At 38.9% G+C, this 15,073-nt stretch overlaps 1 protein-coding gene across 1 annotated transcript in view; it reads right to left on the reverse strand.

The window, feature by feature from the left end:
- Positions 1-12,501: 12,501 nt before the first annotated feature.
- LOC124775978 (protein Wnt-6-like) overlaps positions 12,502-15,073 on the reverse strand; it is a 152,875-nt gene continuing 150,303 nt past the window's right edge. Inside the window, exon 5 of the mRNA XM_047250819.1 lies at positions 12,502-12,558. Within this exon, the coding sequence (XP_047106775.1) occupies positions 12,502-12,558 (57 nt within the window). The remainder of the gene's footprint in view (positions 12,559-15,073) is intronic.

A 15,073-nucleotide genomic window follows, 5' to 3' on the forward strand; every position in this document is an offset into this window, starting at 1 on the left:
CAGAAAGGGTAAATCTACAGAATCAGCAATTGTCAGTCTAACAGAATACATTTTACAGTCCTTAGATGAGAAAAAGGTTGTCTCTGCAATGTTTCTGGATCTTTCAAAGGCATTTGACACCATTGACCATGAAATGCTGATACAAAAATTAAGCAACTATGGCATTCGGGGGCAACCAGGTGAATGGATAAAATCATACTTGTGCAACCGCAAGCAGTATGTATCATTAGGAAACTCATACCAATCAGAAACCCAATCCATCAAATATGGAGTGCCGCAGGGTTCGGTAATGGGGCCATTGTTATTTAATGTATTTGTTAATGATATAGGTGTTGAGGAGGAAGAAAAGAAAATATTGTATGCTGATGACATGACAATACTAAATAGTGACCAAAATATGGAACAGCTTGAGAGAAGAGCATACATATCTGCAAATGTCACAGCTCAATGGCTGTTGGAAAATGAACTGGTTATAAATCTAAAAAAGACTATGTATGCAGTGTTTAAAAACAAGGAAAAGGCTGTAGACATGGATTTAGAGGTTGACGGAACAAGGCTGGAAGAAGTAGAATCTGCTAGATTCTTAGGTATTCTTGTGGATAATGAACTGAAATGGAAAAAACATATTAATAATGTCTGTAAGAAACTGAGCTCTGTCATATTCTTAATGATGCAGCTATCACAGTATTCAGACAAGAACCTTCTGTGTACAGTGTATCATGGACTTTTCGAACCATACTTACAGTATGGAGTGACGGTGTGGGGAAACTCAAACAAACAAGAGACAAAACGAGTTTTCACATTACAAAAAAAAGCAATTAGGACCATTTTAAGAAGAAAGACCTCTGAAACATGCAGAAACTGTTTCAAGAATTTAGGTATCTTAACTTTTTCATCATTATATATATACAAAACAATAATGTACATCACAAAAGGTAGTGAGGACTGGATTACAAATGCTAGTGTACACACCCACAATACAAGAAAGAAGAATGAAGTACGGAGCATACCCCACCGACTGGCAATGCTAGAAAAAGGACCCCAGTACTCTGGTATCAGACTACTAAGAAGTCTGCCCAAAACCTTGCAAGATAGTGTACTTCACAATGAATTTACAAAGAAACTTAAAGACTATCTCATTGAAAAAGAGTTTTACAGTGTTGCAGAATACTTATGCCATTAAATTTGTATATATTGTTACTCATTATCAGTGATGTAAAAATGTAAGCTAAAGGTGTAGAAAAATAATTGATAAAGAATTTTAATACTTTGACATGTCCTATATTACACGTACATTTACTGTACATGATGTAATCTTACAGGATCAAATAAAATTCAATTCAATTCAATTCAATTCAATTCAATTCACAATGTGTACACTTTTGTTTGCAGATTTCTTATGAGTGGGTAGTATTATAGTTCAGCGATGACAAACACTACATGAAAAACTGTGACCATCTTTGGATTACACGTGGAAGACAGCTCTATTCATTTCTTCATATCTATAGTTATCACAGCTGCAGTACACCTTTCATAAATTAATAATTACTGAAGATCACCTTCTTGGTGAAGACAGATTTCTCTCTCTTTTCTTTATTTTGTTTTTGGTCAGATAAACTGCTGCAAGTGAGCAGAGTCACAGAAAGTAACACAGATGTGATTGATAGGATGATGCCTGGTCCAGCCATTCCCTGGCACTGAGAATTACTCGGCTATGCAAAAATTGTACAGCCAGATCAGTATGCAATGTGCTAGATATACAGCTGACATTTGCATCACACATTATGTGGCTGGTTAGCTGCTGATGTGGTATCTCATATTGTTAAAACTTGTTATTAATGAGCTAATTTTATGTCTCTTTTGCTGAGCAATATATGTCTGCACATGAAATAGGAATTTTATTTTAATCAGTACCACATAGCATCACTATCTGTTTGTTACAACTTGGAAGAAACAGACAAATATTTAAATGTGTAGCCATCAGTAGATATCTGAAGCCTCAGCACTGTTCATTCTTTACAAGGTATGAAAGAAGGTATGCTGATATGGATCATTAATTGATCATCCTCTTTGTATTTAGAGGCACTGATTTCACATACAATGACTTTACAATGAGGTTCAGTCAGTGGAACAGAAATTTTGACACAGGTGCTTTTGGCACACACACACACACGCAAAACACTTTTGGAGATGCAGCATTGTGGCAGATGATTACTCGCAGAAGTAGTAGGTGCGGCTGTGGCGGCACCAGTCGCACAACAGCCGCTCGTGCAGCCAATGGCATCGACACTTGTGTGCTAGGGGCCTGCGTACGGTGTGGAAGCCACGGCCACAGCACAGCATGGCGCAGTTGTCGGCATCCGAGCAGCGGCGCCCATGCGTCCAGCTGCACAATGGCGGTGTCTCATCCAGGTACAACAGCTGCAGCTGCCTGCCAGACCAGCCTGTCAGCACAGTTTGTAACACACTAACATTGTTGTGTACTACAGGAGAATATGGCATACACAAATAATATAGAACATGATACATTGGTGTGTTTTATATTCATAATTTATTTTTTAATTCCTATAATTCCTTTTAGTTTTGCATTGATACTTTTCAATTTTTGATTACTTCTGTGTAAATATTCTTTCATTTATACTCATTATTCAGTAAGTGGAGAAGTTAATAAAGATGATCAATAGTAAGCATACAAAAAGAAGTGTATTTTTAACATCACTTAATAATTTTTAAGATCATTTAATTATTTTCTTAAAAGGACATTGTTGAGAATATTTATTACCACCAATATAAATACAATGTACTTATATCTTTACTCTGTTAACACATTTATGGCATAGAACTGGCTGACTGCAGTATACACATGTACACTCGTTGTTGAGAAACTAATGCACATTGCTGACATGTATAAATATACTACATTCCAACAGACCTACCTCCATACATTTTTATTGCAATAAAATTACATTTGACAAGTCTCGAAGTTTTACAGACTTAACCTTGCTCCAAGATTTGGTAAAAGTATCTGCTACATTGTTTTCTGGATTTATTTTACATATGGGTTTAACTCCGCTCATATAACAGTCATTTACAAAATGGTTGTGTATCTTAATATACTTTGAATTTTTAGTAAAGTTACCGTATCTGGCAATACTGACTTCATGTACTGCCTTCATATACTTCTAGCAGGTTCATCACACTTTGCATCAAAAAGATTCAAAATATCCAGAATTAACCTAATCTCAGTGACAGCTTCTGACAATGTTACATACTCAGTAAAACGTAACAGTTTCTTAGATTTGCAAAATATTGCATTTCTAAATGATCTAGTTACATAAGCTGATCTAGATTTACAATCTACTCAATCACCTGCCTAATCCACATCTACAAAACAATTTAAGAGATCACTATTTTCTGTCTTTCTATATTTTAACTTCAAACTTTTGTTTGATATAAATATTTCAGTACCTACAAAGCAAACTTAAAGTGAGTATCATTCTAACAATTAACACTTAAATCTATATTCAGTGTTAACAAACTTTTCTTCAGAAATGTGTTTTTTGCCATCCTCTCTTCTTTGACCACCATAAATTATTTTACTACCCAAATAGCAAAACTCATCTACTACTTTAAGTGTCTTATTTCCTTATCTAATTTCCTAAACGTCACATCATATAATTCAACTACATCCCATTATCCTTGTTTTGCTTTTGTTGACTTTCATCTCATGTCCCTCTTTCAAGCACTGTCCATTACGTTCAACTGCTCTTCCAAGTCCTTTGCTGTCTCTTGACAGAATTGCAATATCATCGGCAAACCCCAACATTTTTATTTCTTCTCCCTAAACTTCAATTCCTACTCCAAATATTTCTTTGTTTTCCTTTACTGCTTGCTCAGTGTACAGATTGAATAAAATCGGGGACAGACTATAACCCTGTCTCATTCCCATCTCAATCATTGCTTCCTCTTTATGTCTCTTGATTCTTATAACTGCAATCTGATTTCTACAAGTCCATGCAGCCTCCCACATTTGCTACTTTTTTTGCATCCATGCTTCAGAAGCCTAGTCCGAAAGCTGATGCCTTTACGCAAATGGAGGTGGCAAATGTTGGCGCTGACGTCTGCACATGTCAGTGCACTTGCAAGGCAGCAAGTGTTCCAACACCTGTAGCCCCCCCCCCCCACAACAGCAGACGTAGGTACAGAGACCAACTTGGGGGAGCCCCAGGCACCTCCAACACCTGAGGCTGTTCAAAAGCCCAGCACGGCCATTACCACTCCTACTCCAGCCCCAGAAAAGACCACAAAAAGCTACGGTAAAGCAACAAGAGCAGGTAAATTCAAGTGGTAAACAATCTGACCATGTCAATGTGACTCTACATGATGTTTCATCTGACCCTTCCTCAGAGCTGATGGAGCATGAGGTATGTGTGGGGCAGACATCTCACCCCACGACAGAAACTCCACCCACTGCAGTTTCCCTGCCCCAGCGGAGAGACAGGATGAAGGTGCTATGCCAGTGATAGATGAATCCCATGTTGTTGCTGCGGTCTTCAGTCCAGAGACTGGTTTGATTCAGCTCTCCATGCTACTCTATCCTGTGCAAGCTTCTTCATCTCCCAGTACCTACTGCAACCTACATCCTTCTGAATCTATTTAGTGTATTCATCTCTTGGTCTCCCTCTGCAATTTTTACCCTCCACACTGCCCTCCAATACTAAATTGGTGATTCCTTGATACCTCAGAATATGCCCTACCAACCGATCCCTTCTTCTAGTCAAATTTTGCGACAAATTTCTCTTCTCTCCAATTCTATTCAATAGCTCCTCATTAGTTATGTGATCTACCCATCTAATCTTCAGCATTCTTCTGTAGCACCACATTTTGAAAGCTTTTATTCTCTTCTTGTCCAAACTATTTATCGTCCATGTTTCACTTCCATACATGGCAGCTACACTCCATACAAATACTTTCAGAAATGACTTCCTGACACTTAAATCTATACTCGATGTTAACAAATTTCTCTTCTTCAGAAACGCTTTCCTTGCCATTGCCAGTCTACATTTTATATCCTCCCTACTTCGACCATCGTCAGTTATTTTGCTCCCCAAATAGCAAAACTCATTTACTACTTTAAGCATCTCATTTCCTAATCTAATTCCCTCAGCGTCACCTGATTTAATCCGACTATATTCCATTATTCTCGTTTTGCTTTTGTTGATGTTCATCTTATATCCTCCTTTCAAGACCATGTCCATTCCGTTCAGTTGCTCTTCCAGGTCCTTTGCTGTCTCTGACAGAATTACAATGTCATCGGCGAACCTCAAAGTTTTTGTTCCTTCTCCATGGATTTTAATTCATACTCCAAATTTTTCTTTTGTTTCCTTTACTGTTTGCTCAATATACAGACTGAATAACATTGGGGAGAGGCTACAACCCTGTCTCACTCCCTTCCCAACTACTGCTTCCCTTTTATGCCCCTCGACCCTTATAACTGCCATCTGGTTCCTGTACAAATTGTAAATAGCCTTTCACACCCTTTATTTTACCCCTGCCACCTTCAGAATTTGAAAGAAAGTATTCCAGTCAACATTGTTAAAAGCTTTCTCTAAGTCTACAAATGGTATAAATGTAGGTTTGCCTTTCCTTAATCTATTTTCTAAGGTAAGTTGTAGGGTCAGTATTGCCTCACGTGTTCCAACATTTCTATGGAATCCAAACTGATCCTCCCTGAGGTCAGCTTCTACCAGTTTTTCCATTTGTCTGTAAAGAATTCGTGTTAGTATTTTGCAGCAGTGGCTTATTAAACTGATAGTTTGGTAATTTTCACATCTGTCAACACCTGCTTTCTTTGGGATTGGAATTATTATATTCTTCTTGAAGTCTGAGGATATTTCGCCTGTCTCATACATCTTGCTCACCAAATGGTAGAGTTTTGTCAGGACTGGCTCTCCCAAGGCCATCAGTAGTTCTAATGGAATGTTGGCTACTCCCGGGGCCTTGTTTCGACTCAGGTCTTTCAGTGCTTTGTCAAACTCTTCACGCAGTATCATATCTCCTATTTCATCTTTATCTACATTCTCTACCATTTCTATAATATTGTCCTCAAGAACATCGCCCTTGTATAGACCCTCTATATACTTCTTCCACCTTTCTGCTTTCCCTTCTTTGCTCTCCCATTGATCTCTTGCTTTTCTCTTCAGCCCTTGCTCACATGGCTCAACGGGAAGTTGTTGCTGACTTGCATGGCAGTGATCACTTCCCAGTTTGGATCCACTTGCCAGATAGGGTGGAACCCAAAAGGGTGCTCCATAGGGCAGATTGGATGCTAGCCCAGTTTGAACATTGTGCTAATGTTGAGATATGGGTGGATCATATTACCAATATCCCTTCCACAATCCACAGGACAACAGAAGAGGCTACCTGTCCCTTGGTGGAGTGATGAATGCCATCTGCAATAAGGACTAGACCTACAGCTCTGTGCAGATTCATGCGTTGGCCAACTGTGGAAAATCTTGCAGCCTTTTGGGGGGTGAGGGCAAAGTGTCGCCAGATTATTCAAGTCAGGAATAAGTGATCATGGCAGCAGTTCCTGAACACCATTAATCATCCCATTCTGTTGTATGGGAGATCCTCAGGAGAATTTATGGGAAAGTAGGGAGGAGCCCCATGGCTGCTGTAATGGGGAACGGCACTCTCCAAACGAATCTGTGAGACATCGTCCAGGTGATGGCAGCCTATTTTGCCACAGTCACTGCAACCACCAATTAGGATCCAGGTTTTCAGCAGGCAAAGAGTGGTTGCTGAGCAGAGCCATTTGGACTTCCGGTCCACCTCTGATGAAGATTACAGTTGCCCATTTTCTACGTGGGAGCTGGATTCTGCATTGTCTGCAGCTAGTGACGCATCCCCCAGTCGTGACAGAATCCATTATAGTATGCTGCGGCACCTCACAAGACGAAACAATGATATCGTCCTTGCACTTTTTAATGTCATTTTGGCATCAGGTCACTTTCCCGACTCATGGCGTGAGGCCATTTTGATTCCTCTTTTAAAACCTGGGAAAGACCGAAAATGCCCAAGTAGTTATTGTAGTGCTTACCTCCCTAGCTGCATGGGAAAAACCTTGGAGCAGATGGTCAACCGCCACCTTGTCTGAGTCTTAGAATCCAGGCAACTCCTTAGCATGGGTTCAGGAGATATCGCTCCACCTTTGATAACCTGGCCTCCTGGAGGCAGCAATATAACAGGCTTTGCACACTGGCATCATCTTTCAAGTATATTTTTTGACATCAAGGAGGCCTACGATAGTACTTAGAGGAATCTTATCCTTGAACAGCTTCATAAATGGGATTTTTGTGGTTGTCTTCCCATTTTTATTTGGTCCTTTCTCTCACCACGGTATTTTTGATACCGAGTCGGTGACGTCCTGTCTGATCACTTTGAGCAGGAGAATGGTGTCCCTCAATGTAGTGTTTTAAGTGTAACTGTCTTTGCTGTAGCTATTAATAGCATTACATCAGTAGTGCAAAGTCCTGTCCAGTGTTCTTTGTGGATGACTTCTCAGTGTTTTGCTCTTCTTCCAGCCTTGCAACGACAACACATCAGTTGCAACTAACTCTTCGACATTTGGATGGATGGGCACAGAATAGTGGTTTTAAGTTTTCAACCAAGAAGTCTATGTGTGTTCTTTTTAGCCATTCTCATTCCATTTTAAACTTTTCTGAGTTGAGGGTGAGGGCCACTGTTCTTAATTTTAAAGACACAATGAGGTTTCTGAGCCTCATATTTGACTGCAGTTATATGGTTGCCACATCTTAAGGACCTGAGGAAACAGTTGCTTAAGGCCCTCAGTATTTTAAAATGTCTTAACCACAGTACATGGGGAGCTGACAGGACTTGTCTGCTTTGGTTTTACAGGGTATTTGTGCGACCTTGGCTCAATTATGGGTGCACGGTGTATGGGTCTTATTTATAGATGTTGGACATGGTGCACCATGAAGGGATTCAGTTGGCCACTGGGGCATTCAGAACAAAGCCCATGCCAAGTCTCTGTGCAGAGGCTGGGTGCTAGGTCATGTAGGGATATGGGGCAATGAGTAGGCCAATTGGGCTGCCCAGGAGGCCTGCAGAGGCCAGAATGTGGCACAGTGTCCTATTCCCTTGCAGGCTGTTATTTCTGCACTACACAGGAACTGCATGCAGTTGTGGGATGAGGAATGGCTGGCAGTGATGGCCAATAAGCTGCAGTTGGTGAAGCCAACAACCCAGCTGTAGTGTTCCTCATGCCAGTTGCTCAGGTAGGATGAAGTGACTCACATGCATCTTTGAATTGGGCACTGCCCTCTCACACATAGCTTTTTACTATGGAAAGAGGATCCTCTGTTTTGTGATGCTTGTGGCATGTACATCTTTATCTGCCATATTTTAATGGAGTGCATTTTATACCATGATGCAAGGGCAGAAACAAATATTGGTGGGGATATGCCCTCTATTTTAGCTGACGCCCTCTATTTTAGCTGATGTGTCTGGACTCTGGCCTAAAGTTTTAGGCTACAGGTTTTAATGTGTTGCAGAGTGGCTGGTTCCTCTTTTTCTTCTTGAAGGCAGGCAGCCACATCCATCTGTTATATTGTTTTAACTCCTTATACCACTCTCTTCCTGTGTCATTAATGTTTTACTACTGATGCAGCACTTCATTCCATGCTTCTGTGTGGGTACAACCATTGTTTTCCAGCTTTTGTTACCTGTTTTGTGTATTTTACTGAAACTCATCACAAACTGTTTCCACATGGGCGCTAAAGACCTTGCTGTCCTGTGTCCATACAAACATTTTCATCCATCGTTACTTCTCCCCTAATGATGCATGCTTCTAAATCTTTCAATTGTCCTCTAGTCATTCCTGCTTAACCATTTTGCACTCCCTGTCACTCTAATTTTTTAGATGTTTGGCTTCCCTTTCACCTGCTTCGTTTGGTGCATTTTTATATTTTCTCCTTTCATCATTTAAATTAAACATCTCCTGTGTTATCCCAGGATTTCTACAAGACCTTATCTTTTTATCTATTTGATTCTCTGCTGCCTTCACTGCTTCATCTCTTAAAGCTATCCATTCATCTTCTACTGTATTCCTTTCCCCTGTTCTAGTCAACCATTGTCTAATGCTCCCTCTGAAACTCTCAACAACCTCTGGTTCTTTCAGCTTATCCAGGTCCCAACTCCTTAATTTCCTACCTTTTTCCAATTTCTTCACTTTTAATCTACTGTACATAACCAACAAATTGTGGCCAAAGTTCATATCTGCCACTGGAAATGTCTTACAATTTAAAATCTGGTTCCTAAATCTCTGCCTTATAATTATATAATCAATCTGAAACCTTCCGGTGTCTACAGGTCTCTTCCACTTGTACAACCTTCTTTTGTGATTCTCAAACCAAGCGTTATTGGTGACTAAATTATGCTCCATACAAAATGCTGCCAGGTGGCTTCCTCTTTCACTCCTTTCATATTTACATCTTTTAAAACCTAGACTTTTTAAAAGCTCATCAAAACAATCATACCAAGCTCTAAGACTTTCTTTGAAACCATGTAATGCCTTAAATATCTTACAAACAGTGCCTGTTTTGTTCTCGTATCCCGGAGGTTGCTTTACATAAATTTCTGAGAAAATTTTAGCATTTAGAAATGCAATCTGTACATACATTTGTGCTACAATTAAGCACTTTTGATAACAGTGTGACAACAAAAATTTCAGTGTTTGTGTTATAGCAACTGGTGAATAAATATCATCCACAATTTCTCTTTATTGAAAGCCCCTTACAAATAATCTTGCTTTACAAGTGTCTGAAGCTTTTGCACTCAGAATCACTGAAATGTTCACTCACCAAATTAGAGTCCTAAAACTTCAATACGCATGATGCTTGCTTCCACAATATCAACAAGTGTGGTAATGATAACTTTATTGCTCATCAGTACTCTGTATCCAACTTCACTGTAGCCTGTTAAAATTCAAATATCTGCTTTGGAATCCATTTTTTACTTTCTCTGTTGTTCTGGTGCATGTACAAAAACCTAATTCCATACAATTTTAAAGGTTTAACTTTAGGTTTCTTCCTAAACAATATCAGATATGGAGTTTTCCTTTCAATAGTGCTAATTAAAGTTCTGTTTTTAAGATAAGCAGCTGCACAAACTACTTGTCCTATTACTATTACTTCAGATAACAGGCATCATGACATATCCATGATCAATATACCCATGATCAACATGTTTTATCTTTCAGATGTTCCATACAATCCATGTACATAAGGAGGACACCCATTTAAAATGATTCTTTCAATGGCAAATTCAGGATACAATGTAACAGTATTATAAAAAGGATAGTTGCTACACACCATATAGCGGAGATGCTGAGTTGCAGATAGGCACAACAAAAAGACTGTCACAAATAAAGCTTTTGACAATGAAGGCCTTCGTCAACAATAGACGTAGACATGCACATACACACACACACACACACACACACACACACACACACAGATGTGTGTGCACAAGCTCAAACACAACTCACACACACAACTACAGTCTCAGCTCAGGCAACTGAAACCAGTGTGGTTTCAGTTGCCTGAGACTGCAGGTGTGTGTGTGTGTGTGTGTGTGTGTGTGTGTGTGTGTGTGTCTATTGCTGACGAAGGCCTTAATGGCCGAAAGCTTTATTTGTGACAATCTTTTTGTTGTGCTTATCTGCAACTCAGCATCTCCGCTATATGGTGCATAGCAACTATCCTTTTCATAGTATTGTAAAATGATTCTTTCTGCCTTATAAGCTGATAAATATCTGAATTTAAATATTTCTTCCATTCATTACTTCTGAATTTCTTAGTAGTTTTACCATTTAAATATTCAGTTTTATTAACATATTCCACAAAACAATCATCAACAAAAGTGAGGTAGTATCTTTCTGCATAAGAACCGTGAGCTGAGCCAGGTCCATTTTGGAAGGCAAATTGGGCAATTCATTTTCGATACAAACTTTACACTTTGTAAAGTCTCATTCTAAATTTATTGGCAGTCCATCTGCTAACTGATGTTTACACAACATATTCAAATTGTTAAAATTTAAATGTCCAAGAGTATGATGCCATTTCTCTTATGACATACTATCCTTACTGCTCATACTATTTACATTAATCTCTCTTCAATAAAATCTGTGCATCATTTTGTTCAGCTCATCTTCTTTCAAAGCAATTGCAAGTAATTTACAGTCTCACCCAAAAAATTTTGAGCTGTTGCCTGTAGCTAACAATTTTATGTTTTTTTATCACTTTAAAAAAGTCAGTCAAGTTTCTCTCCATGTCTGTGTAATATACACATGTCATTTCAGTTGAAATCATTTCATAATAAACTGGAAAATAACCATTATATTCCCAATTTTTGTAGTTTGCAAAACTTTACCATCTGCAATTTTTGCATTCACAGGCTCTTTGGTCAGTGGTTGAGCTCCTATGAGAAAAGCATATCTGATACTTACAGTCTGCTGTATGCCATTGTATTGTGTACATGGATCTTGTTGTATCTCCATGTTAAGCAATAAAGTGTGTGTGAATTCCAGCCATTTACTCTCTGCATTTCACTACAAGGATTCTGACCAGGAATTCTCCAGTAGTGACCCTACAGCAAACAGCACCTGGTACAACTTAATCAGTGCACTTCTCCTCATAGCCTTCACTTAAACAACGGAGCCATCACATAACTGTGACTCTCATGAATAGCAGGTACGCTAGTATAACGTAATCAGTGCACTTCTCCTCATTGTCTTCACTTAAACAATGGAGCCATCACATAACTGTGACTCTCATGAATAACAGGCACAAGAAACTGATTGTCATGATCCTTTGTGTAATGTTTCTCATTAACCAGATCAGCCTTCAGTACATGTGAAACGTGCAAGTGATATGCTGTTGTTCCATACTATGGACTACAACAATGATGCACATGTGCAATGGCTTCCAACATCCTCATTGATTTTTGTGATGACTTCAATGCTCTCTCACAGCAACAAGTCAATATTCCACCAACTATTCCAGGTCTCCATAGCAGCAACTCACGTGATTTTACCTGTACTTCTGAGTTGAGTGCAACACAGCTAGATTCCTTCTTAACATCAAGCAGTGCTCAGCCAGCAGAGCCATATGAGAAGATTCTTAGGTTTCCATCTGCAGTGCGCATGGTCCCATGGGTTTCATCTGCAACTGTCTCCCTCCCCCTGCCCCCCTCTCAGACCATGCAAACCTGCACATCAACAACAAAAATTTTTATGGATCATGTATACAACAAAGTTTTCATCCTCAACTATCAACATTCTAACCAAAATGCATGGCAATGAGTTTCACAACTACTGACTTCATCCTACAAAGCCCCAGCATCTTTGATGACACTTCCATGTATAACACCCCATTGAGAGAAATAAGGGAGCGTGCCCACATCATCGGTGATGTTAGACTAGCACCTCTGGCTGATGGCAACTTTGACACTGCCAAAAAGGTACTGCTCCACCAGCTGAAAAAGACACCAGAGCAACAGTAGCAACAGGTCATTTATGAGGACACGCTGGGCAACAGAACACCATCTCAGCTTTGCAGACATCTCCATACATCTGTCACCCTGTCTCTCAAACGAGACATTTTGCTTTGGATGATATAGGTTCCTCAAACTGCTGCCACAAATACAGATGGCAATGATCTCACACAAACAAGAGATGATGGAATGCTGATTTGCTCTAACTGACAGCCTTTTTTCTGTCATGCAGCAACAACAGTACATAAATGTACTAGACAACAATGACCACTATTAGTATATTCCTAGCCTGCCATGCTGCCAGCAGCTGGTAGTAACCAATATGAACTCAGTGACTCCATACACTCATGAGAGTGACACCACTAAACTACACCAATGGAGCTGGGCACCTTTGGCCAGATAGCCCACCATGCCCTTGACAAAAAATAATATTCTGCACACAGGGAAGCTGCCACAACCACAGCTGTGTTGGTTCCACACTCGCGTTAGTGACTAGGCATGCAACTGCTCCACACCATGTCATCACCCAAACACTAGACACAATCCAGTTCACAGCAAGCAATTATAATGATACAGCCTTTCCCAAGATTATAATGAAGTGACTGATACCCCCTTTTTATATGCACCTGGGTAGTTATCGGACAACACTGTGCTTCCTAAGGTCTTGTATGTGTATCTTTATAGGTATTGACCTATCCAATTTGCTAAAACACTGAATATTTTTGTGAAAAGATATAGAATATTCTGGAAGGACGCATATTGTCGTAATTGTCAATAGATTGTTGTCATTAACAAAATTATGTACAAATGCTAAATCAAATATCTAATTGAGAAATTGAAGTAATAAATACATAGCAACAAATGTTAAGAGGCTGTGGAAATGTTGGCATAAATAACTAATGCCTCTAATTACCACAACTGCACTTGATGAATGAGTTAACACAGAAAACCTCATTATCTTGAGAAACAGCTTAAAAGTTATTACCAAGCAATGTATTTTCATTTGTTACCTATTTTTATGCCCTCCTCAGTAATTAATATTCTTTGTAATTACATTTCTAATTAACCCTCCAATTGTTTACATCACACAGCTTATCGATTTCCAGAATTTGAGGCCTTATTTGTGCATTTTATGTATGTAATTGGATAAAGCATGAGTTCTGTACTGCCACTGAATGTTAGCAACCAAATCCAAACTGTAAAAAGTAATGTAACTAAAATAATACAAGTGACATTATTGTAATTAAAGTTCAGATTCATTTTCTTGTGGAAAACCACCGATATTACTACAAAAAATTATGTCATCTGATATTGTATTTTATACCTTATTTGGCTGTAACATCAGTTTCTTTACATTTTGTAAATTTCAATTGTAACATCAAAATTGTACAAAATCAATAATAATGGGTCATTTTGAAACTGATTGTTAAAATTTTATATAAAGCAATGCTGCAAGAAAGTCAGTCAGTGAGTGTTTTGTTTACGTGTGGAGTGCGTAGTTTGGTTGTCAATAAATTTTGTGAAGCTTGAAATTTTTGTTTTCAATCATTAATGAATCCCAAGCAAACAAAATTTAAGTTACATGTTAACAATCTGAGGGGAATGTTACTTTTGGTGGAGTTGAGCTGGGATTGACGTTTGAAATGTGGAACTATGTTTAACAAGTGACTGTTCCAGGTGAATGTAAGATGACTGCCAAGCAAAACACGTTTTGAAAAATTTGTTAAGGACGCACAGAATGAATGGATGTTACTACATGGGAATAGTTGGTGTGGATAAAAAGGACCAAATTCTCAGACAGTATTGTCAACCATCAGATGAGTAACAGTTTTTTTTAATAGTTCTGTGACAGTGACAACCATTCATGTGGGAAGTTTTTAATTTCGCAATTTACTACGGGTGCAATGAAAATATAAAAATGAGTGAGGAAAAACCTGTAGGCTGTGAATCTGTAGAAAACACTTTGGGCCTAGGATCAAGTATCAGTGAACTATTGTCCAGCAATAATCCAAGGGTAGATCAAAGTTTTGGTGGAGACGGTTCCAGTGAGAATTTTGCCATGAGTACTCCAATTACACAGGGGAAATTAGGCCTAGGTAATTTATTAATGTTCTTAATGCAGCATATGAAAGAAACGAAAGGACAGATGGGACAGATTAGGCAGGATATTGGTCAGCAAGGTCGACAGTTGAGTTAGCAAAATCAACAGTTAAGACAGGAATTAAGTGAACAAATGGCGGAATTAAAGAATACTGTTACTGAAAATACCAGTCAGATAAGGGAAATCCAGGAGAGTTTGGCAACACTAAAAATTACTGTTGAGACAGGACAGGGTGAACTCAATACTTGTGTAGGGGCAGTGGAGGAATGGGTTGATGTATTAGAAACTAATTTCACACAAGAGTTGTCCAAAAATGAGGAGAGATTTGAAGAACTAGACAAACATGTAGAAGCAGAAAATTCTAAACTTAACATAGAGGTTGTTCAGAATAGGAGA

This window comes from Schistocerca piceifrons, chromosome 2, assembly GCF_021461385.2.
Source record: "Schistocerca piceifrons isolate TAMUIC-IGC-003096 chromosome 2, iqSchPice1.1, whole genome shotgun sequence".
Classification (NCBI taxonomy): Eukaryota; Metazoa; Arthropoda; class Insecta; order Orthoptera; family Acrididae; genus Schistocerca; species Schistocerca piceifrons.